Below are 24,525 nucleotides of genomic sequence, written 5' to 3'. Positions count from 1 at the left end.
CGAATTGAAACTATACCCAGGAAAAAGAGAATAATACATAAGTGTGGCGAGACACTTTGATGAGGAGCTCGAGTAACTCCTATTTTTAAGGTAAAATGTCTGGAAAATACTTCATAGTACCCACCTCCTTTCCTGTACATTTACAGTTTCCAAGTGTCCATCTTAGCTGGCTTGGAGGTAGACTTCCAACGATGGTTTGTTTCAAAACTTCCTATTATTTATCGAGTTTTCGCGAATTTGTATTTTGTTGTACAATGTAAGGGAATTTTTCGCTATGCTGAAATATTTTCCCGAAATTAGTAACGCTAACTTTCTCCTTTGAACGCCAAAACATTTCGTTGACTCCCACCTATATAAGGACAAAATTGCCATCGTCATAAAATGAGAGAAATTAGCGTTTACACAGAAAGTTTTATGTGTTCATTTTTCCCGTGTGATATTCGAGCGTGAGATTCTCGAGAAATACTGTGTTAACTGTCTGCGAAACATTTAAATGTGAATTTAGAGTAAGCAAATAGATGTATATGTGGGTGAACAGTTTCAGTACAAAAAAACTATAATAATTCCTCAAATATTAAGTACACTGGCTGCACGCCACTATTACTGCTGCACACACATCCATGCCCGAGGCAAGATTCGAGCGTGCGACCGTAACGGTCACGCGGTTCGAGACTGAAGCGCCTAGAACCGCACGGCCACACCGGGAGGCCGGAACGACCAGATCATCCTATCCCAAAGCAGGTCTGCCATCAGATGTGACACTCTTGGTACTGATAAAAGTTTTCTCTCATTTGTTGACTGTCTGATTGAGGCACTAGAAATGTGTGTAAACACGGGTAGCGGCATCTTCCTCTAATTTCATTACATACATAATTCAAACAATCAAGCTCTGTGGCCTGGTGACTGAGTAGGCTAAATGTCAGACTGCAGATCTAATTGTCTGGTATTCAGTCGTTACTTGTAGGATATTTCTCTTCTCGCCTACTGCTTCTTTCACTTTTGGTAATGATTTGTGTATTTGAAAAACGCGAAGCCGCTCTGTGGTTTGGAATCCATGGTAAACTAGGATAATCTGTAAGTCGGTACCCAGATCAAAGTTAGGGGAAAGGTAAGGGCATACCACGTCCAATAGGAACATAAAAATACACAGCAGTGTTCAAACCAGCATTTGGGCTGATGACAACTGAACCTCAACACTCAACTCTCCGAGACTATGCAGGATGCAGATATTTCTCTTAATGACTGAGACCAGTGTACTGAACAACATCACATTAATATTTACTTCATGTGCAGACTTATAATAATAGTTATTACGAATGGTATGCTTTTAGGTTGGTTAGTACCTCCAAGTAAGCGGGGCACAAGCAAGCCACTAATGTTTATTTTCCCCTGGCAGCAGGTCAGGTAGTTAGGTGTGGATGAATGGATGCGAAACGGACAGTCTACACGGACAGGTGCAGTCCACTTCACAGCACAGTTAAGACTTTACAGAAAACATTACGTAATAAATTATGTGATGTGTTTGCAGGAAGACAGTTACAGAAAAAAGAACTAATACACTGAAATGGGTACACATTAAGGTACCAATTATTATAAATCTGTAACTGTACCCCTAACAACCAGTATTGCTTAAGCTATGAGAAAGGACAGTGACCAATACAACAAGAAGTTCACTTTATGATTCTCATGTCCAAGATAAAAAGTTGGAAAAATGGAACGCAAAAATGTAAGTAAATTTCAATAAGAAGTTCATTGTAACATCTGGGACTAGGAGAAAGGATTAAACAAAGTACAGTGTCTTCTCTTTAGTTTCGCTCTAGGCATGATTCAATGCAGTAATCTCATTTTCATTGGTCTTGTTTTAATTTCGTAAGAGTTTTTTTTCAGGTTAAGATTCAGATTTTTTGCACTTCAATGCACACACAAATATATTTTGTACATATTCACACATTACTTTAAACATGTGTTGTCTCTAGGGCTTTTAATTCTCTTAGAGAGGATTAATTACAATGTGTCTTCTGGAACTATGGATGGTGCCTATGCAAAAATCTTATTGTTTAGACTTATTAATATTAATGATTAATGAGAACTACCATAGCTATGATCATGCATATATACTGTGTCACGACCGGTTTCGTTCGTTAGAACATCACTAGTTTGTTGAGTTGTGGCAGTATCATGATTTAAGAAGTCTAGTTGTGTTATGTAACATTAGAGGCAAAATCTGGAAAATGACGATCATGCAGACAATCTGACGACCGCCTGGCAGACATATGGCAAGCAGTAAGTAGATGCTGTTTACAGATTAGTCTGGACAGTGCGTTCTCCATTTTTGAGGCTGCTTGTGGTGGTGGTCTCGTTTTACACGACTTTACTTATGTACAAACATTATCGTGTGGTCTGTGTAAAGTCATTGCTTATCTGCTCAGCCATATTGGTCTCCAAGACAGCTAGCATAGCTGAGTCATTATAACCATGAATGGTAAACAATAAGGTCAGATCTATAAGTCACCAAATGATTTCATTACATTACTGTCAGTAAAGTGGCTCATATTTGTATTAAATGTTTGTGAAGTCTGCTGAGAAATGAATAAAGGTAGTGAAAAGTAACGTCAGAAAAGCTGCACATGTAGAAATAAATTTTACTATCATTTCTATTAGTTAGCGGCCTGTGTTTAATTACATTTATACAAATTTTATGCACATTGTAATTAAATGCAATAAACCACGTTACTTTGTTTAACGCACTTGCTAGACTGAAAATATTACGGCGATGTAAGCTGCAAAAGAAAGGGAAAAATCTGCAGTTCTCAAGCTCTTACGATTGTTTTGTACAAAACAGTCGTGTGATTTGTTATTTCCAGAAAATAATTGCTTCGCGAATTTACCCTGTTTGTTTTTACTGGCTGTAGACAAACATGACGCAGAACCATAACGACAGCCAAACACAATTTCTGAACTGTGTCTTGAAGAATCCTGTGGATAACTGAAAGCTTAACACGTATTCATTTCGTAGTGGACGGATCCATGTCATCTATAGATTATGATACACTTTTTGGAAGGAGAAATAAAATATGTTTCGATGATGAGCCAGAGTCTCTTGCCTTGATGACAGCTGAAGTATACGCCATTATCCGTTTTAAGTTACGGTTAAGCGCTATGAACGAACATATACGATACATGTTTATTTTATTAAGTTTTTCGTCGATAGACGGTGTCGAGAGCTATTTCGACGATATATGCGTGAAAAATACGTCTTTCGGGCGCTGATGACCACAATGTTCAGCGCCCTAAACACAAAACAACAAAAATTCTTTGAATCACTTTCGTTTTGTGGATTATTTTTTGTATTTGTTTATGTATGGTCAAACACCAACGAACTGTTGACGAACTCACCAAACCAGAAAAGAGACTAAGACGGGAAGATAGTGGATCCGCTTAAAGGAAGACAAATGAAGAAAATGAATAAAGGTTCTTTTATGGTTGAAATACATGTTATTGTTGGGCACAGCAGTTGTGTTGCATTAGCTATGGAAAATGAGCTTTAATTGCTCGTATCATCAAGAACCAGGAAGGGAAGAGAAGGTTACAGCTTAATACCTGGTTGATAGCGAGGTAATTCGAGACAGAAAACCTGTCAAATTGAGACAATTTACAAAGTATTTGTAGTTAACGTAACTGCAGTAATCACCCTGACATTCGTCTTGTGTTACTTAGCCGAACTGTGGAATAATGTGAATCAGGATAACTGGACATGGATTATAATCTGACTCATCGTGTATGCGTTTCACGTGACGTAAGTGATGCGACACTTAACTGTCACTGAGAAAAAGGATAAGAGAAATGACAAAACTGTGAACAAACAGCATACAGAGACCATGAGGAAAAATTAGCACTGGAATAGGCTTTCGAAACTGGTCTGAGTTTCAGAGGGCTTTCCATGGCATCAATGGAAATGTTTATGGACGTTTTCATATATGTAATAGTAGCAGAAGTCCTTAACAGGGAACAGCATAAAGTAGAGAAGCGTAATTAACAAGGCGGGGATAAGGTCAACAGCAATGTTCGATACGGATTTAGAAGCCACTTAGTGAATGCAGTGTTGATTTCTCATAAGGTCAAATGTTAGATGGTTTCTGGAAGATATTCTAAGTCTGAGGAATATGTAAGCTGAAGATGGGTTTCCACAATGTGTAAAAGAATATTTTTGTCGTTCTGTGGGAATCAGTGATGTGTTCAGGTCATCTCGGTAGAAAGCCTCGCACACTTTGTATTGGGTTTAGGTGCTGTGAGGTGGACAGAGGAACTGTGACAGTGTAAGCAAATTAGTGACACACAGATATACATTTTATTGAGCGGTGATACTTCAGTTGTACAGCAGCTCGTTGCATTGTGCTTGCGAAAAGATACAACTCAACAGTGGCCTATCAAGGCGCGTGATACTGAATGTAATGTCAACAAGACTATGTCCATTCTCAGCGCCACACTACCAATCACTGTAGTAAAAACTTGTTCCCGTCTGCAAACTGTAGCAACCAACTGCAACCCTGGAACTCTACTAGAATGGTCGTAAGCAAACGCCTAACATGAACCGTCCGTGGCCGCCGTTTGTCAGAACGCGGAAGTCCAACTCATTGGCGGCGGCGCGGAAGTTGATGATTGCGCGGCGCTCGTGGCTGGCGGCGAACCTCGAAGCGCCGCCGGTGCCATCAATCGGAAACTTTCAGCGCGCCAGTTCCGGTTGCGTCCACTGCCGAGGACACAACAATCAGAACGATACAGTCAATTCGCTATTCTGTTGTTTGTTAAGCTTCAACTGTGATTTCTCGGTTAAGATTTTGTGGGCGCGTAACATGGACTGCAGGAGAGACTTGGCTTGTGTCCTGAGACTTTAAGCTCCTGAAACTAAAAGAAGTTTACTGAAATCAGAAGATGGGCGCTGAGGAGGAAGATATAGATTTCGCCTCTGCCTTGCCGGCCAAGTACAATCCGCCAATGACCGGACAGAAGCCTACTCGGAAGGCAGAAGAGCAGCACTCGCCCACTTGGTCATAGATCATCGTCCAGGGGTGTCTTAGAGAGGGAACGTCGTTTAGTGAACCCTTAGAAGTGAACAGACAATTGTTGTAAATTGCAACTGTTATGTACTGAGAAGTTTACCTACGATTATTTGCACTTAGTCATTGAGGGGATTTTTGTGTTATACAGGGTGTTTATAAATGAATATCGAGGTTTTAACGCTTTACAATATTTATTACACTAAACTTACAGTTATAAATGATATGTCAAATGAAAGAGCAACTCAAAAAAAAGTGGTGCAAATGGCTCTGAGCACTATGGGACTTAACTTCTAAGGTCATCAGTCCCCTAGAACTTAGAACTACTTAAACCTAACTAACCTAAGGACATCACATACATCCATGCCCGAGGCAGGATTCGAACCTGCGACCGTAGCGGTTATAAGTCAGTTATAAGATCTGGTGTACTCACCGATCAAAACAAGAAAACTTGCCGACATTCCTTCTAAATTCGGGCGGAGGGGAATTTTCCGATTTTTTTTTTTCTTCAAGCAGTCAGATAAAGCACACTGCTCACGATCGCTATTTACTTGTAGTTTTGTTTTGTTGCTGTGGCACTTACTATTTGTGCTTTATTACAGCTCATTGGTATAGCTTCTGAAAATTTCTTTATTTATTTTGAATATTTTTATTTGCTATTATAATTACCATGCCACGCACCACAGTAAATAGCAAGTCGCATAGCAGTCATTTTCAGACAGCCAACATGCAAAATTCAAGAGATAACAATATCTTAAATTCTGGTGAGTTACTTATTAATGCTACAGAGACTAATTCAGACACAACAGTGATAGAGATAGGTGCACTATCCAAGACAGGTTACGAGGAATATGGACAATACACAGAATTCAGATGGCAACATTTTTACGAACTTAAATAGTTCTTTTGATGATGAGACGCGAGACTCGAGATTAAAAGTGTTAAGATTCTGCGCAGTCTGACTGTATCACCACACAGACGACACAAAAGTTTTCGGAAACGCAGCAGTGAATGGAAACACAGACGAACAATCAGCTCATCACACTAAAGTTAGCATATGTTCTTCGCAGATTAACGAACTTTCACTTATGCTTCTGCACTTATCAAAAGAAAGTAACGAGAAACTAGCAAATAACTATCAGGTCGCCTCGAAACAAAATTAATCAAAATACCTGAAACGCAATTACAAGAAAACAACAAAATATTTGAAACAAAACAAAAAGGAAGCAATGAGTCTATCGTAAAGAATGTAACAACAGGCGTGAAAGCAGAAATAAGCAAAATCTCTACGAGAATGGAATAGACAAAGACACAGGTACAACGTCAGTTTTCTCAGAGTGTGGCTGAGATTGACACAAAATTTAAAGAAATTACGGATAGATGCTGAAAAGAGAAAGCTTCAATTATTGAAAAAACCTATTAAAGTAGTTCCATGCGTCTCAGTCGGAAAACCGTAATGCAAATCACGAAAGCATTCAGAACGGATACAGTATTCGGAAATAGAAGCAAATGAAGCTGAGATCAGAGCAAAAGAACAATTTAAAACACTGAATGCGCAGATAGACGAATTTGCAAATGAAATTGACGAAATCGAAGTGAATATAGACGATCACTTCGTAGACGCACAACCAATACCGTTTAAAGACACCGAAGAATCTCAGTCTTTTCAATCCTTAGAACCTTTTAAAGAAGAATGGAAGAAGGTAAACTAACAGTACAAACAAGAAAGCAATAGGATATGCACACATCTAGCTGACACTGAAAAACATTTGACACAAGAACAAGATACACATGATTTTAGTGAGAGCTATAAGGAGCGAGAAAAAGATTTCGTGTAAGAACAACATTTTTGCTGACTTAGATGTGAAAGGGACTTTGGAGATGAACGGGAACATTCACTCACGTATTGCCGCGCGGTGTAGCCGTGCTGTCTCAGGCGCCTTGCATCGGAGGTTCGAATCCTCCCTCGGACATTGGTGTATATGTTGTCCTTATCGTAAATTGGTTTAAGTAGTGCGTAAGCCTAGGGATCAATGACCTCAGCCGTTTGGTCCCATAGGAACTTACCACAAATTTCCAAAAATAATTCACGCACGTATTTGAACGGAAAGAACTTTAATGACTTAACAAGATACGACCGACTTGCGTACAAACATTTTTCATCGGTCAGAAAGTTTTAAGGTTTTCCGCAGTGGCATCAGTGATCAAACGTCCCCCAGAGTGGATCCAACAGTTTAGTTTTTCTTTACCGCTAGCATGGCCAGCGACACGCAAGTTAGAAATTATTTACAATTTTTTTGGAAGGTGAACCAGCTAGGCGGATGTGACACATAGCAAGACAATGCTTTTCTTTACCGGAATTTCAAAATGCATTCCTCGCAGCATATTGGTCAGGAAAAATGGCTGTTGTTGGTGGTGGAGACTAGTTTGATGCAGCTCTACATGCTACTCTATCCTGTGCAAGCTTCTTCATTTCCAAGTAACTACAGCACCCTACATCCTTCTGAATCTGCTTAGTGTATTCATCTCTTGGTCTCCCTCTACGATTTTTACCCTCCACGCTGCCCTCCAATATTAAATTGGTGAACCTTGATGCCTCAGAATATGTCCTGCAAATCGATCCCTTCTTCTAGACAAGTTGTGCCACAAATTCCTCTTCTCCCCTACTCTATTCAGTACATCCTCATTAGTTAAGTGATCTACCCATCAGATCTTCAGCATTATTCTGTAGCACCACATTTCGAAAGTTTCTATTCTCTTCTTGTCCAAACCATTTATCGTCCGTGTTTCACTTCAATACATGGCTATACTCCATACAAATACTTTGAGAAAAGTCTTCCTCACACTTAAATCCATACTCGATCTTAACAAATTTATCTTCTTCAGAAACGATTTTCTTGCCATTGCCAGTCTACATTTTATATCCTCCCTACTCTGACCATCATAAGTTATATTGCTCCCTATATAGCAAAAATTATTTACTACTTTAAGTGTCTCATTTCCTAATCTAATTCCCTCAGAATCACTTGGTTTAGTTAGACTACATCCCATTATCCTCATTTTGCTTTTGTTGATGTTCATCTTGTAGCCTCCTTTCAAGACACTGTCCATTCCATTCAACTGCTCTTCCAGCTCCTTTGCTGTCTCTGACAGAATTACAATGTCATCGGCAAACCTCGAAGTTTTTTTTTCTTCTCCATGGATTTTAATTCCTACTCTAAATTTTTCTTTTGTTTCCTTTACTGCTTGCTTCGTGCATAGATTGAATAGCATCGGGGAGAGTCTACAACCCTGTCTCACTCCCTTCCCAACCTGCCTTTCATGCCTCTCATCTCTTATAACTGCCATCTGGTTTCTGTACAAATTGTAGATAGCCTTTCGCTCCCTGTATTTTACCCCTGCCACCTTCAGAAATTGAAAGAGAGTATTCCAGTCAACATTGTGAAAAGCTTTCTGTAAGTCTACAAAGGCTAGAAACGTAGGTTTGCCTTTCCTTAATCTATGTTCTAAGAGACGTCTCAGGGTTAATATTGCCTCACGTGTTCCAACATTTCTATCGAATACGGACTGATCTTCCCCGAGGTCGGCTTCTACCAGTTTTTCCATTCGTCTGTAAAGAATTCGTGTCAGTATTTTGCAGCCGTAACATTAAACTGATAGTTCGGTGATTTTCACACCTGTCAACACCTGCTTTCTTTGGGATTGGAATTATTATATTCTTCTTGAAGTCTGAGGGTATTTCGCCTGGCCTGTCTCATACATCTTGCTCACCAAATGGTAGTTTTGTCAGAGCTGGTTCTCACATGGCTATAATTAGTTCTAATGGAATGTTGTCTATTTCAGGGGCCTTGTTTCGACTTAGGTCTTCCAGTGCTCTGTCAAATTCTTCACGCAGTATCGTATCTCCCATTTCATCTTCACCTACGTCCTCTTTCATTTCCATAATATTGCCCTCAAGTACATCGCCCTTGTATAGACTCTCTATATACTCCTTCCACCTTTCTGCTTTCCCTTCTTTGCTTAGAACTGTTTTCCGACTGAGCTGTTGATATTCATACAAATGATTCTCTTTTCTCCAAAGGTATCTTTAATTTTCCTGTAGGCAGTATCTATCTTACCCCTAGTGATATATGCCTCCACATCCTTAAATTTATCCTCTAAACATCCCTGCTTACCCATTTTGCACTTCCTGTCGATCTCATTTTTGAGATGTTTGTATTCCTTTTTGCCTGCTTCATTTACTGAATTTTTGTATTTTCTCCTTTCATCAATTAAATTAAATATCTCTTCTGTTACCCAAGGATTTCTACTAGCCCTTGTGTTTTTATCTACTTGATCCTCTGCTGCCTTCACTATTTCATCTCTCCAAGCTACACATTCTTCGTCTACTGTGTTTATTTCCCCTGTTCTTGTCAATCGTTCCCTAATACTCTTTCTGAAACTCTCTAAAACCTCTGGTTCTTTCAGTTTATCCAGGTCTCATCTCCTTAAATTCCCACCCTTCGCAATTTCTTCAGTTTTAATCTACAGTTCATAACCAATATATTGTGGTCAGAATCCACATCTGCACCTGGAAATGTCTTACAATTTAAAACCTGGTCGCTAAATCACTGTCTTACCATTATACAATCTATCGGAAATCTTCCAGTGTCTGCAGGCCTCTTCCATGTATACAACCTTCTTTCATGATTCTTAAACCCAGTGTTACCTACGATTAAGCTATGCTCTGTGCAAAATTCTACCAGGAGGCTTCCTCTTTCATTCCTTATCCCCATTCCATATTCACCCACTACTTTTCCATCTCTTCCTTTTCCTACATTCGAATTCCAGTCCCCCATGACAATCAGATTATCGTCTCCCTTAACCATCTGTAAAATGTCTCTTATCTCATCATACATTTCTTCAATCTCTTCGTCGTCTGCCGAGCTAGTTGGCATATAAACTTGTACGACTGTGGTAGGCGTGGGTGTCGTGTCTATCTTGGCTACAATAATGGGTTCACTACGTTGTTTGTAGTAGCTTATCCAAGCTCCTATGTTTTATTCGTTATTAGACCTATTATTTGATTTTGTGTTTATAACCTTGTATTCACCTGAGCAGAAGTCTTCAACCTCCTGCCACCGAACTTCCCTAATTCTCACTATATCTAACTTTAACCGATCCATTTCCCTTTTTATATTTTCGTACCTACCTGCCCGATTAAGGTATCTGACGTTCCAGGCTCCGATCGGTAGAACACCAGTTTTGTTTCTCCTGTCAGGAACTACAGAGGACAAATCCCTCAGTTTGCCAAATTTTGAAAAGTCATAATTTGCAAACTTAATCTTCGATCACGTGGTACGATAGAAGCAACATTTGACAGAACCGTACAATCAGTCTGGTTTAATCCAACTTCTTTCTTATAAATTTCCAAGACCTTTACGTGTTTCTTTGATGACAGGACATCAGAATGAAAACATCAATGCATTTCGCGACGTTTTACAATAGCTTGCGATTCAAGAATTCGACTATACATACAAAAACGGAAACTTTCATCTGGACAACAGCAGTTAGAATGACAATCGGAATAGGGGACAAACCACATCATTCAGTGGCAACATAGACAAAAGTATCCAATAGCGCCTAGAGCACTGTCAGGGACATAACATTTTCAGTAGACCACCATAGTACCACCAGCAGCAAAAACCAATTTTTTATCGTAACAGCCAGCACTTTTCTTAATTCAAGGGGCAGCAACATAGTAATTTTGGAAACAGTAACGTACAAAGCAATAACAATATGCATATGCAGAACCATACAATCACAACTATCATGATAACAGACGACAGAACCACAATTTGCGACAAAACGATACATATGGGAATAGGTGAAATGAAAATTAAAGACAGAAGCAAAATTTTGTTTTGAATGAGTCGGGTGGTTGTTTACACCCACGACAGTTTAATTCTAATAACGCAGAACGGAGACGATCTGTAGAAATAGCTAAAGTGTGGCATCCTATTTCAAAGCGATGAGAGAGTGGTGGACAACGATGACAAGAGGAGAAGACTACAGCAGGTCCACTAAAACAGACAATAGAATATACTACCAATTCCACCGACAACACTGAAAATATCATTTGTTTGGGTATTATCAGGGATGTGTTGTTACAAAAAAAATTATCAACCAGTCATCGGCATACAATTAGGCATTAGGAAACCGTAGTTTCAACGCAATTTTAGATTCAGACTCTTCATTTTCGGGAATTAGTGATGAAGCGTTCAATAAATGTAATTCATATGAATGAATCTTGCTCCACTTTTCCATTACATAGAACAAAGGTTAGAGGAGCTGTTTCAGAGGAAGGTGTCTATGTAAAGTAGCAAACACATTTAGAATATTCTGTACGAAGTCACACTTTCTTTGCAAACTTCTGGATCGTTTGCTTGGCATGAATTTCTTAAGTAGATAGAAAGCAGTACTGGATTTTGAAAATTCATGTATTCCGCTACGGAACAATGATAGGCAGATTACATTGCATTTCGTGACAGGTGTTTCAATGGAGGAAAAGGAAATTTACAGACCACAGTTTTTCACGTCAACCAAAATCATGAATTGGAGCATGTCGTTCTTCACTGATGCAGAATTTCCTGTTGTTAATGAAAATGAAGAATCAAATTTAGACATATCTCAAGCAATACACGCAAAATCAGTCAGGTCTGAAGCAACAGCAGAAAGGGATGGTAAATAATTACAGGTAGTATACAGACACATTCACATGTTTTGATAACATATCCGGAACTATGCGTAGATTTGTTTACGAATTTCAAGTAAAACCCCACAATACTTTTTCTAGACATTACAACATTTCGTTCATTTATGTAGACAAGGTATAACAGAAAACTGAATCTATGCTTCAACAAAGCATGACTGAAACAGCAGATAGCCCTTATAGTGGTCCATTACATGCTGCTCAAAAAAAATTGTGGGATCACCGTACGTTCCACATTCGATTTTGTTCAGGGTTCTGGCAGATCGAATTGCATCCCAATCGTCGCAAATGTACAGGCTTTTTATTTTTCGGAATTTGCAGTTCTCATAAGAAGTTCGAACTCCATTCTTCCAACACATTAAAAGGACAGAATCAATACTTATGCCGATGACATACTTGTTGCTGAGGAAACCTGGTACCAACATAACAGCGCCTTGAGCCTATATTGCAAACTTTTAAAATCATAGAATTACGGTCAATGTAAGCAAATCTGAGTTTGTAAAATCGTCTACTAAATTTTTAGGTCATATCATTTCAGCTTCTGGTATTGATCCCGACACAGACAAACTTCAGGCCATTCGTGACTTAACAGTTCCTGCTACTAAACGTCAAGTTAGAAGTTTTTTAGGCCTTGTCAATTTTTCTCGTGTTTCTTTCACTACAAAGCTCTGAACAGTCTCACGTTATGTGAGCTAAATGGTAAGAATCGAAATTGTCTTTGGGATGAACGAGCACACGTATTTTATAAATTGAAACAAGCGTTATTAAATGCACCTTTAATTTCTCATCTGAACAGCTCCAAGACATCCATGTTCTTTCCGTTTCCGAACGAAATTACTCAGTCACAGAACTTGAACCATTAGCTGACGTTTGGGATTTTACAAAATTTCGATATTTTTTATTTGGCAAACATACAAAAGTACCCACAGGCCACCGTGTGTTACAATTTCTTATGACTGCCAAATTTTCTCATAATCGCTTGGGCAGATGGGCATTATATTTACAAGAATTTCATTTCAATGTCATACACATTCTTAGAAAAAAGAATATTGTTGCTGATGACTTTTCACGATCTCACAGAGGGGCACAAATTGGTTCATCCATAGAATTCTGTCGGTCTAGTTTCAGCCTTCTATACATACAAGTTGCTTCCGAAAGTTATGTTTCTTCTTTTTTAAAGGACAGTGCGAAAGAACAAAATAAAAATCCAGTATGGACGAATATCAACCAGCTCTGGTGAGGCACAAACAACTCGACAGTTAGGTATTATTTTTTGTTTAATAACAACATTCTCTTCAAACGTTTGAAATCTGACAGCGATACACGGCTTTTTTGCAAGCCAAATGATTTGGGCAACAAATTAGTTTGGCACGTTCGCCTTGGTTATGCACACACTAAGGAGTTAGGAAATTTCTTTACATACTTTATCAGACCTCTTACTTTCTCAACGTGGAAAAAACACATCTGACATGTTCTGACCAAATGTAGGCTCTGTGAAAAGGGTAAAACATCCACCAGTTCACACTTTGCTCACCTGTTTCCCATCATTCCAGTTAAATTACGTCATTAGCAGTCATAGACCTGTATAGACCCGTTCCAACGAGTAGATAAGGTTTTTCGCATATTTTTGTGGCAGTGGAACTCACATCAAAATTTATCCCTTTTACACCACTTCGTAAAGGGACTGCGGGAAGTGTTTCTGCAGCATTTACCAAAGATTCTTAAGAGAAGCTGGACATGTCGACAAAGTTATCTCTGATAATGGACCACAATTTCGTTTGGCTCTTTGGATAAGTACAAAGAAAAATACAGACATTACACCAATTTTCATTTCCCGCTACAGCTCCGGACACTGCAAGATTATGTCAGTTAAATGGTAAAAATTAATACTGGTTTTGGAACGAACAAACACAAAAGGAATTTGATAAATTGAAACAAGCTTTACTAAATGTACCTTTACTTACTCATCTGAACCTTTCGTGCGTTTCGTGCATCGTGACTGACAGCTCCAAGCCAGCCCTTGGCGTTCGTATTTCAAGAAACAGAGGAAAACGGTGTTACTTTTGCTAAGAGCACCATGTGATTTTCCAACCCACTTGAAAGAAGCACGAAAGAAAAAGGAAAGTTAAGCAGACCATATTGTAACAAAAAACACTCAGAATGGAACAGGTATATTCAAATCTTTCAGAACACCATAAATTCTTAACCTTATGATTCCACTTCACTCTCTCCACATTTGGCGCTGAAAAATAAACAACTGCTTGACTAAATCAGAGAAACTGTACCGTCTCCAAAATCACAGTGCTTAAGACATGATGAAATCATTGAAATAGCCCTTAAGAACAAAAAACAGGCAACAGAGAAGAGGAAACAGGTACAGAAGAGGAGATGCAACGATAAAGAATTCGAAGTAGGTGGAAAGGTTTTAGTTCGCTCTCACCAGTAATCATGTAAATCAAAGAACAATTTTCAAAAATTTTTCTTTATCTACAGTCGACCAATTCGTGTTCGCCAAATAGTTCATCTGAATGTGACTGAATTCGTAACACTGTCTCGTGGTCTACATCATTTTTCTGATGTAAAACATTTCGTAGAGTAATTATTTCGGCATTATTTATATTGTCTGTCAGTGCACATTTGTTTGCATAGTTATGTTGTAACACATTCGATTTTCGCACTGATGAGTGCATTGTTGTAAATACGTAGAAATTAAGCCATGGCCATTTTATCCTGTGTATGGGTAGACTGTATTTTTTCTTTCCCTTACATAAGATAGAAAGGTTGACTATTTCTTTGTATATCTCTTTGTTCAGGCATTTTTGTTAATGTAATGCACTTCGCTGCTGCAGATATAAATTACCATGTCATTAATAATAAAACTTTCTAGTGGCATGTGTTACACAAAGATTCTGGCAAAAGTACATTGCAAAAAAGAAGCAGCTACTTTTAGTTGAGTAGAAATGCGTAACGCCATAAAACTGTGAGTGTTGGATGGTAACATCGGCTACTGCGTAAAGTAATGGAGTTTTTCTTATAGGCTGACATAGCGAATTGTGCAATAGTTGAACGATATGTAGCAAATATTGTACAGTACGCATCTGTGGAACAGGTGGAGAATTTTTGGTTGGATTTAACATCCTTTGTTACTAATCGGGGGAGGTTTCTTATTTTCAGCATAGAGCACTGAACATAATAATACTGAGTAAGAAATATGAGTACAGCATCGTATGAGCTCTTTTTTAGTAATATATAGTATGTGGTGGATCTAAGTTCAGTTTATTGTGATTATTAGATGACATGATGAAACTGACGATTTTGCGGATTTATGAATTATATATTTTAGGAGACATGTTTTAAGATTTCAGAGGGTATGCAATGGTGGCAGATATTGGGATTATGTGACGATCTGCTTGTAGTAGGCACTTAGAGTTGTGGCTAAGTGATTTTTGTCTGGGGTAGGAGATTTCTTATGAATGGAGACGAGAGGCGTCGGGCAATATGCTACTTCATCTGATACACTGTGATGAGAACTTTTAAGCCTGTAAGCATTTTTCTGTGTGGGTGATGATATTTACGAGAGATTACACTTCTATTCTTGTAGTTAATTTGACAACTGCTTGGTTTTGCTTCTTCTAACGACTTTTCTTTCTTGCTTAACATTCATGACATTTTTTGCTTTACCAGCTCAGCGTAGAAGATTTAAATGTGTTTACTAGCCATTTGAAAGAGCACAGCTATTGTTTATATCATTTATGTGTAGCTGTAAGACATTCTTTTGGTACTACTTTGTCTTTCTTGCATTTGGGGCATGCTAAGCAATTTTTTAGATGATATTGATTACCTGATAAGTGCATAGGATAAGCATATGTGGCCACATTTTCACTTTCATTACATTATGTGACGGACTGACGACTGAGGGTGTAATGTAGTTAATTTCTTTTGACAGGTACAACAATAATTTTGTGCATATACCTTTATGTTCTTCCGCCATCCACTTTCCTTCTGAATAGTTGATCGAGCTATAAATTTTTGTAGGAGGTAGATATATGTTTTGTGATTACCGTACACTATAAGTAAAACAACCTTAAGGAAACTTTTAGTTTTGTAACTGTATTTTGATAGATATGTATACGATAATGCCATAGTTTTTATTCTCAATTCATGCCTTATGTGCATACAATGTTTTACTAATGTTTTCTTACTCAGAATACTGTGTAACATTAAAGTAAAGAATTTTATTTATATGTTACTATGTAACCTTTATGGTGATTTGTCAACTTTAGCTACATAATGTGGACTGGTCTTGAATGCCACCACCGAACTCAGTCTCTTATGGAACCTTACTTTAGGTATTTGCGTAATCGTGCGGTAGCACACACACATTTCAGTTTTTGTTCTAGCTTATGTATCTATTCATCTGTAACAATGTTTGTCTAGTATGTATTATGCTGAGTCAGAATATTCAAGGAAATGTTTAAGCATACTCTTCCGTACTGTAAGACACTTATACAACGGATGGACGTTTTGTTTTTAAAACAACGATATGTTAAAGGGAACTTCAACTAAATTTATGCCAGTAGTGCACAGATATCTGCTGAATTAAAGCTACTTTTGCGACAAACTATTGAACTTTACAGCGCTGTTGTGAAAGACATTGGCTTTGAGTTGTCAGTGGAATGTTTATGGACCAATACTGTATCCTCATAGTCTACTCCAAACCTCGTCGCAAATAAACCAGTACAATAATACAAGTTGTACAATGTTTATTTACTGAGTGTTTGACAAACATATTTACTTCAAGATTGACGTCGACGAGTTTTCTTTAGTGCAGTACTGAGTACACTCAAGTTAACAACGATTTTCACTCAATAAATATAATTTAACAATAGCAACACTGTTTTTGCAATAATGTAAAAAATGTGAAATTTTACTGAAGTTTTATCTTCATCTTTGCGACGCAACAAATTTCTTAACTGAGGACTCGCAGTCTATGTGCAGAGCAAAACAATCAATGGATTACCATGTGTGACATTACCTTTTTTGTTTTCTTACTGGTTCTTTGAACACGCTGATGTATATGGGACGGTTGGTGCGTCTTTGGACAATCATTCAAACCAACTTGTAATACAATGTTTGTGCGCCTGTGCACAGGGACTACAAGTGCACCTGTGCACGGCAGTTGAAAACAATATGTAATTGCTGTGAATCATCTTATCTTTCTATTCTGGTAGAGTTATCACTTCTTTAATTCTACTGACGTTCTTCGTATTTTAACTTCGTAAGCTAATTTTACTGTCTAATATTTGTTAATTACAAACCTCATCGTGAAAAATTGTGTCCAGAGAGGCCGAGGGATAGTAAACGGGGTGTGTGTAAGTTTTCTTAGGAAGTTTTCTTGTTTTGGACCTCTGGAATCGCGCTCGTAATTTTTGAATTGTTTAGAGAAAGATTAAGGAAAGGCAAACCTACGTTTCTAGCATTTGTAGACTTAGAGAAAGCTTTTGACAATGTTGACTGGAATACTCTCTTTCAAATTCTAAAGGTGGCAGGGGTAAAATACAGGGAGCGAAAAGCTATTTACAATTTGTACAGAAACCAGATGGCAGCTATAAGAGTCGAGGGACATGAAAGGGAAGCAGTGGTTGGGAAGGGAGTAAGACAGGGTTGTAGCCTCTCCCCGATGTTGTTCAATCTGTATATTGAGCAAGCAGTAAAGGAAACAAAAGAAAAATTCGGAGTAGGTATTAAAATTCATGGAGAAGAAATAAAAACTTTGAGGTTCGCCGATGACATTGTAATTCTGTCAGAGACAGCAAAGGACTTGGAAGAGCAGTTGAATGGAATGGACAGTGTCTTGAAAGGAGGATATAAGATGAACATCAACAAAAGCAAAACAAGGATAATGGAATGTAGTCTAATTAAGTCGGGTGATACTGAGGGAATTAGATTAGGAAATGAGGCACTTAAAGTAGTAAAGGAGTTTTGCTATTTGGGGAGCAAAATAACTGATGATGGTCGAAGTAGAGAGGATATAAAATGTAGGCTGGTAATGGCAAGGAAAGCGTTTCTGAAGAAGAGAAATTTGTTAACATCCAGTATTGATTTAAGTGTCAGGAAGTCATTTCTGAAAGTATTCGTATGGAGTGTAGCCATGTATGGAAGTGAAACATGGACGATAAATAGTTTGGACAAGAAGAGAATAGAAGCTTTCGAAATGTGGTGCTACAGAAGAATGCTGAAGATTAGATGGGTAGATCACATAAGTAATGAGGAAGTATTGAATAGGATTGGGGAGAAGAGAAGTTTGTGGCACAACTTGACCAGAAGAAGGGATCGGTTGGTAGGACATGTTCTGAGGCATCAAGGGATCACCAATTTAGTATTGGAGGGCAGCGTGGAGGGTAAAAATCGTAGAGGGAGACCAAGAGATGAATACACTAAGCAGATTCAGAAGGATGTAGGTTGCAGTAGGTACTGGGAGATGAAAAAGCTTGCACAGGATAGAGTAGCATGGAGAGCTGCATCAAACCAGTCTCAGGACTGAAGACCACAACAACAACAACATAGACATGCACTCGCAGGCTCGGCAGAGGAGCTGCACAGCACAGAGGAGTTAGGGGTGATCTTTGCTCTGCGAAGACGTCCAATAGAGCTATCTGTTGATCATGAGGAGAGAAGAGGAGGTTCGGTGATAGACTGAACAGTCGAATTGTGGTTTAGTAACAGTAAGTTGCAAACAATGGAGATTCTGCGAAATTATATTATGGATTAATGGAAGATTTATTGCGGGAGCAAAAGAATTGATTTTTAGATTGGTACGATTATACTCTCCGTGAAGAATGGATTACGTTTGTTTTATTTGCAGCAGCGGTTTCATAATGCTGCATTCTTGGTTAGTTAGACATCCAGATCAGGAATATTTTCGCTTTTCAATTTTTGTTAGGATTTATCGATCATTGTGAGAGAAATGGATTTAAGAATTGGATTTTGGAATTTTGTTCAAGGAAAATTTTTGTAATTCTTGGATTATAATTACGTGGTTTTAGAGAAAGTTTAACTGTTGCTGAAGCTTGATTAAATGTTATTAAGTAAAATACAATGAGATTGCTATTTAGTTCATTTAATCGACAGTAATTGTCCGCATCGCGAGAGTTCATTCATTTTCGATTTATTTTAAACCATTATCAAAAATTATGAACCAAGACCGATAGCGATGTTTTTAGAGAATGCGTTGCTCCTTTGCGGTTCTCAGAAGTTACATTTTGCAGCTCTGTTATCGAAATGCGCTGTAGCTACGAGAGCAGTTTGTGCGGCGTTATCTTGTGCAATCCGGGTAAGCCAAATAGTGTAGGAAACAGATTATTTCTCAAACAGGACATGGTTTCTCCCAATTCTCACAGTGGTGTGGATTTCCCTATGCATTCACGCAGCTGAATTTTGTCACCAACATTCAGCATTTACGCAAGCCATCAGCTTTAAGATCTGTATTCACCCAATTCAAAGAAAAAGCCAAAAGTTTAGCATCTAACAGAGAGTTTAACATTAAAAAAGCAATCGACATTACAGATCCAGTGTCACGAATATAAATTTAAGCAGACAACTTTCAAACGCAAGGCCTCACACAAGTTTGCGCACCCAAGAGGAATTCCAAAAATTTCATTCGGCTGTTCTTCCTCATCCACCTACAGCCTGGGTCTCGCACCCTCGACTTCCATCTGTTTGGCCCAATGAAGGATGCAGTCCACAGAAAGCAGCACATGGATGGTGTGGAAGATACCGATGCAGTAAAACATGCTCTGACGTCGACCACTAGAGTGTTTACCGTGGGGTCTTGCAGGTCCTCCCAGTAAGGTGGTTTAAGTCCGTCGCATTGAACTGAGATTATGGTGAAAACAAGATTTTTGTACCCAGAAGAGTGGGGAATAATATGGTGAATTGGAAGCCTGAAGAAGACCATCCTGCTTTCAGAAAAAAAGTGTTGTATTGCTAATTGAACGCTCCTTGTGGTTTCTGATTATGATGAGGTGTTGACAGTTATAACTGCGAATTCTCTCATCACAATATTATTATCACGTATTTTAATGGAAGATTTCTTTATTGTTTATTCAGGCGTACACAGTTATTATTTTAAGGTTGCTTTTGGTTAGTCATTCTAAGAAGCTTCGCATATCGTATCCACGATGACTTCTGAGCGCGGGATGGCCACAACAGGTATTGCTTTTCGCACGGAGTGGTTGTGTGCGAGGTCCAGAAGGGCGCTGATGAGCCCGTTGTGGCCGAGCAGCCTGGCCACCTGTGCGGCGGTCCTGCCGGCGGCGTCTGCGGCGTCGGTCCTGGCTCCGGCGGCGACGAGCGCGGCCACGGCGTCGGCGCAGCCCCTGGCGGCGGCGCGCAGCAGCGGCGTGTCGCCCTCGGCGTCGCGCGCCTCCACGTCGGCGCCCGCGGCCAGCAGCACGCGCGCCACCCCCAGGTTTCCAGCGCGCACCGCGTAGTGCAGCGGCGTCGAGCCGCTCGAATCGGCCGCGTCCACGTCTGCGCCGGCCTCCACCAGCGCCTCCGCCGCCCCCGGGCAGCCCGCGGCCGCCACGGCGTGCAGCGGGGTGTCGCCGTTGGCGTCGCGGGCGTTGGGGTCGACGCCGGCTGCCAGCAGCGTCCTCACTGCCGTGCCGCTGCCCTTGATGGCCACGCAGTGCAAGTCGCTCCACCCGCTTCCCCAGCTGGAAGTCTGCTTCAGTGCGAGGCGCACCCCCTCGACGTTGCAGCTTTCGGCTGCCAAGAGCAGCTGTATCTTCACCAGACAGCGAGACACGCCCCTGTCGTACAACGCCATCAGGACACTCGTGTGGCCACCTTCGCAGGCGAGGTGCACCGCCGTGTTTCCTTCAGAGTCCTGGCTCTCCGGGTCGCTGCCGGCGTCCAACAGCAGCCTGAAGGCGTAGACGTTGCCACTGGCGGCGGCGGCGTGGAGGGCCGTGCGCCCGCTGACGTCTCTCACGTCGTAGTCGGCGCCCGCCTCCAGCAGCAGCCGTACCGCCGCGTCGCGCCTGCTGGCTGCCGCCACGTGCAGCGGCGTCGACCCACACTCGTCCAGGCGCGCCGACGCCAGCTTCGCGTCCACCGACAACGCCAGCCTCAGCAGTTGCAGGTGTCCCGCTGTGCAGATATCCCGCATCAGCGAGGCAGCGGTCTCTCTGATGGACAGCCGTCTCTTTGTGACAAGCAGATCCTTTGCAGACATGCCACCTTGAAGCATTTTCTCGATCCATTCCCACGAGTCAGTCTCCTCTGCGAAGCGTACAGGGGTCCATCTGAAGACCTCCTCTACTGTCCACTTCTTGGTCGTCATTTTGGCGCGGCACTCCTGGAACAATGATACTTTCGAGATGAAACGTGCACAATGTGGTAGCTGTTTTAGAGTTGTGATAATTTTGCCGAATTATCGTTTCTCTTCACTATAACTAAATTAATAAATTAAAGGAACATCTACATCTACATTTATACTCCGCAAGACACCCAACGGTGTGTGCCGGAGGGCACTTTACATGCCACTGTCATTACCTCCCTTTCCTGTTCCAGTCGCGTATAGTTCGCGGGAAGAACGACTGTCGGAAAGCCTCCGTGCGCCCTCGAATCTCTCTAATTTTTCATTCGTGATCTGCTCGGGAGGTATAAGTAGGGGGAAGCAATATATTCGATACCTCATCCAGAAACGCACCCTCTCCAAACCTAGACACCGCGATGCAGAGCACCTCTCTTGCAGAGTCTGCCACTTGAGTTTGCTAAACATCTCCGTAACGCTATCATGCTTACCAAATAACCCTGTGACGAAATGCGCGGCTTTTCTTTGGATCTTCTCTATCTCCTCTGTCAACCCGACCTGGTACAGATCCCACACTGATGAGCAATACTCAAGTATAGGTGGAACGAGTGTTTTGTAAGCCACCTCCTTTGTTGATGGACTACATTTTCTAAGGAGTCTCCCACTGAATCTCAACCTGGCACCCACTTACCAATAATTAATTTTATATGATCATCCCACTTCAGATCGTTCTGTACGCATACTCCCACATATTTTCCAGAAGTAACTGCTACCAGTGTTTGTTCCGCTATCATATAATCATACAGTAAAGGATCCTTCTTTCTATTTATTCGCAATGCATTACATTTGTCTATGTTAAGGGTCAGTTGCCACTCCCTGCACCAAGTGCCTATCTGCTGCATATCTTCCTGCATTTCCCTGCAATTTTCTAATGCTGCAACTTACCTGTATACTACAGCATCATCCGCAAAAAGTCGCATGGAACCTCCAACACTATATACTAGGTCATTTATATATATCGGTGTTTAATGCCTGTAACTCACCACTGGCATCTTACTATTCATTGAGTGGCAGCCTATGGAGGGTTACTTACTTTCACTGTCCACATACGCTCTTATTTTTCTTTGGCGACGTAACCTTCTCTGAATAGTTTTGCCCGTTATTTGAAATACATTTAGGCCCATCTAAATTTTAGGAACAATTCCTTCACTGATTGAATTTATTAAGGTCGCTACAGAAAACGCAGTGGTATTCTATAGGGCAGTCAGAGAAAGCTAAATACCGGTAGCTAAACTTGAGCCAAGCACTTTGGATTTTAGGAGCGTAATCATCAATGGTACAAATGTGACACTATTTTCAAATGTATTGAAAATAAATTAACGATCACGGAAATACCTTCAAATGATAAAATATTTATTTTTGACTAATATTTCGCATGTTAACAGTAATCTTTCTGTGTTTAATAGATGGACAAAGCATTCCTGGTTCATTTATATAAGAACCTATGGCTTTCTCATACGAGAATAACAAGCCACGCTGGCATTAATCTGCAGAGTCCTATGGGATGGGAAGATCTGAGAAGCACGTGGTCACTGCTCAAGTTTGAACACAGACATTCACATGCACTAATTCACATGGCAGACAAAATGTCGACAACATTTATTAGTGAGAAGAATTGGATGCACCTTGTGGCTGGCATCGAGCAGGATTGTGGTGGCTGCATATCCTTGCGTGAAGCGCTTGGAATCAAATCAATTCATCTTGCCGAATATACGCTCGGTACAGTTTTATTGATAGTTTAAAATGTCCATCACAAATAAAATAATATGACAAGCAGTAACTTTTAAGGCTTGGGCTGCGCTTTGAGTCTATAGACCGAGTGGTCGCGTCTAACGGAAATCACACTATTATGACACTGATTAACTGAACCAAAAATTGTAACCAGAACCTAAATGGAAATTCAGAAAACGGCTAGGAGAAGAAATTGTTGAGGTTAACAAATTATTAACAGATTCAAATACGTTTTGACCCTTAACTCAACCTTCGCACTCTCTCCGAACCGCCCTAGGTGGTGGGGGAGGCCCATGACCAACCTCTACTAGGAAAACGTTTTGCTTTACTCGTCTTTGGCCAAGCCCTCCTGTTCCTGCTCTCTGCCTTCCGCCGACACCGTTTAGGTTGGTAGAAGATTAAGAAACCCATCACTTCTCTGGTTCGTCTGCTACTGCATTCAAATCATTCACGCTTGACCACACACTTTCAGGAAAGGTGAAAAATGGATATCAGGACTCAGGACGTGCAGATAAGAACGAAAAAAAGAAATGTGTAGACCCATATTGCTTCTACAGGCATGCGGTTTTCTGGGGCTGAGATTAATTAGTTTCATCACTCATTTTTTTAATCATGTAACGACAACTATTGTGAAATGGTCATTGGAGTTGGTATGTAACCTTCGACTGGAAAAAGGATGTGGCGGGAAATCGGTCTGTGCCTTAACCAATATGTTACACTGACCCGTAACTAATGCATGCATGTCTGAAGAACATTGCAGAGTACATCATAAAAACGCGAGGGCGCTACAATAATCATAAGTCTCTCCCTCTGTGGAAATCGCGCAACTGTGCGAGTGCAGGACGTGGACACACAGTCACATGTGGAAGTTTGGGTCGGTTCTGGGGGAGTGCTCGGATGACCGACCGTTTGCGTAAAGCGGGAAATACTGGTCACCAACATACTGTGCAGCTGCATATTCGCAGTTTCGAACACATTTCTTATATTTCGTACAGCTGTCGGCTGCAGCAGTGCCTGTTGCTTCAGACCTGTCCCAAAAGAGATGTCAGCGCGCTAACTATGTTGACAGCTTGAAGTAGCGACTGGAAACAACATATGTGCGTTCGATCAGTTGGCTGTGAGCAGAGTTAAGTAATGGACACGCGGCAGCAGTGTCTCAACCGTGTTGTGTCAAAAATCGAAAGGGAGCTGCATCTCTAAATCAAGTGATCAACGCATCCGCTAGAATGTTCCGAAGAAGAGAAAAGTGTGTGCAAAGTTTGTACCACACACCTTGGCTCCTGAGTAAAACCAATGACGCACGGACACCTGCCACTAATTTACTGAAATGCAAAACGTGGCCAATTCTTTCATGGAAAAAACTCATCATGGGCCACGAGACTGCTGTTATCAATACGAACGTATCACAAATCGACAAAGTACATAAATTCACACGAAGCGCTAACATTTTGACGACACATTAACATCATTCAAGCCAATGTGACGCGCGATTTGAGCTATATCCAAAAGAAGGACGTTCTGTGCATTGCACTCAAGTGGGGGGAGACTACGTAGAACATCTGTAGGATTTTATTGATAGTCTCGAAACCTTATGGATTAATGGGGTG

General features: G+C 40.5%; 1 protein-coding gene across 1 annotated transcript; it reads right to left on the bottom strand.

The window, feature by feature from the left end:
- Positions 1 to 19,960: 19,960 nt before the first annotated feature.
- LOC124775598 (26S proteasome non-ATPase regulatory subunit 10-like) lies at positions 19,961 to 21,154 on the bottom strand. Its single transcript, XM_047250429.1, has 2 exons — positions 20,383 to 21,154; positions 19,961 to 20,340 (listed from the first exon to the last, which is right to left on the bottom strand). The coding sequence occupies exons 1-2, from the start codon at positions 21,152 to 21,154 to the stop codon at positions 19,961 to 19,963; spliced, it is 1,152 nt and encodes a 383-aa protein (XP_047106385.1).
- Between the last annotated feature and the right edge of the window lie 3,371 nt (positions 21,155 to 24,525).

Source organism: Schistocerca piceifrons, chromosome 2 (assembly GCF_021461385.2).
Source record: "Schistocerca piceifrons isolate TAMUIC-IGC-003096 chromosome 2, iqSchPice1.1, whole genome shotgun sequence".
In the NCBI taxonomy this organism is placed as follows: domain Eukaryota; kingdom Metazoa; phylum Arthropoda; class Insecta; order Orthoptera; family Acrididae; genus Schistocerca; species Schistocerca piceifrons.
Note: the sequence above shows the minus strand (reverse complement) of the source record. Positions and strands in the feature narration are given on the sequence as shown.

Coding starts and splice junctions, on each gene's coding strand:
- LOC124775598 (XM_047250429.1), bottom strand. CDS start 21,154: ATGACGACCAAGAAGTGGACAGTAGAGGAGGTCTTCAGATGGACCCCT. Junction 20,341..20,382: donor GCACGCCGTGGCGGCCGCGG/GCTGCCCGGGGG, acceptor AGGCCGGCGCAG/ACGTGGACGCGGCCGATTCG.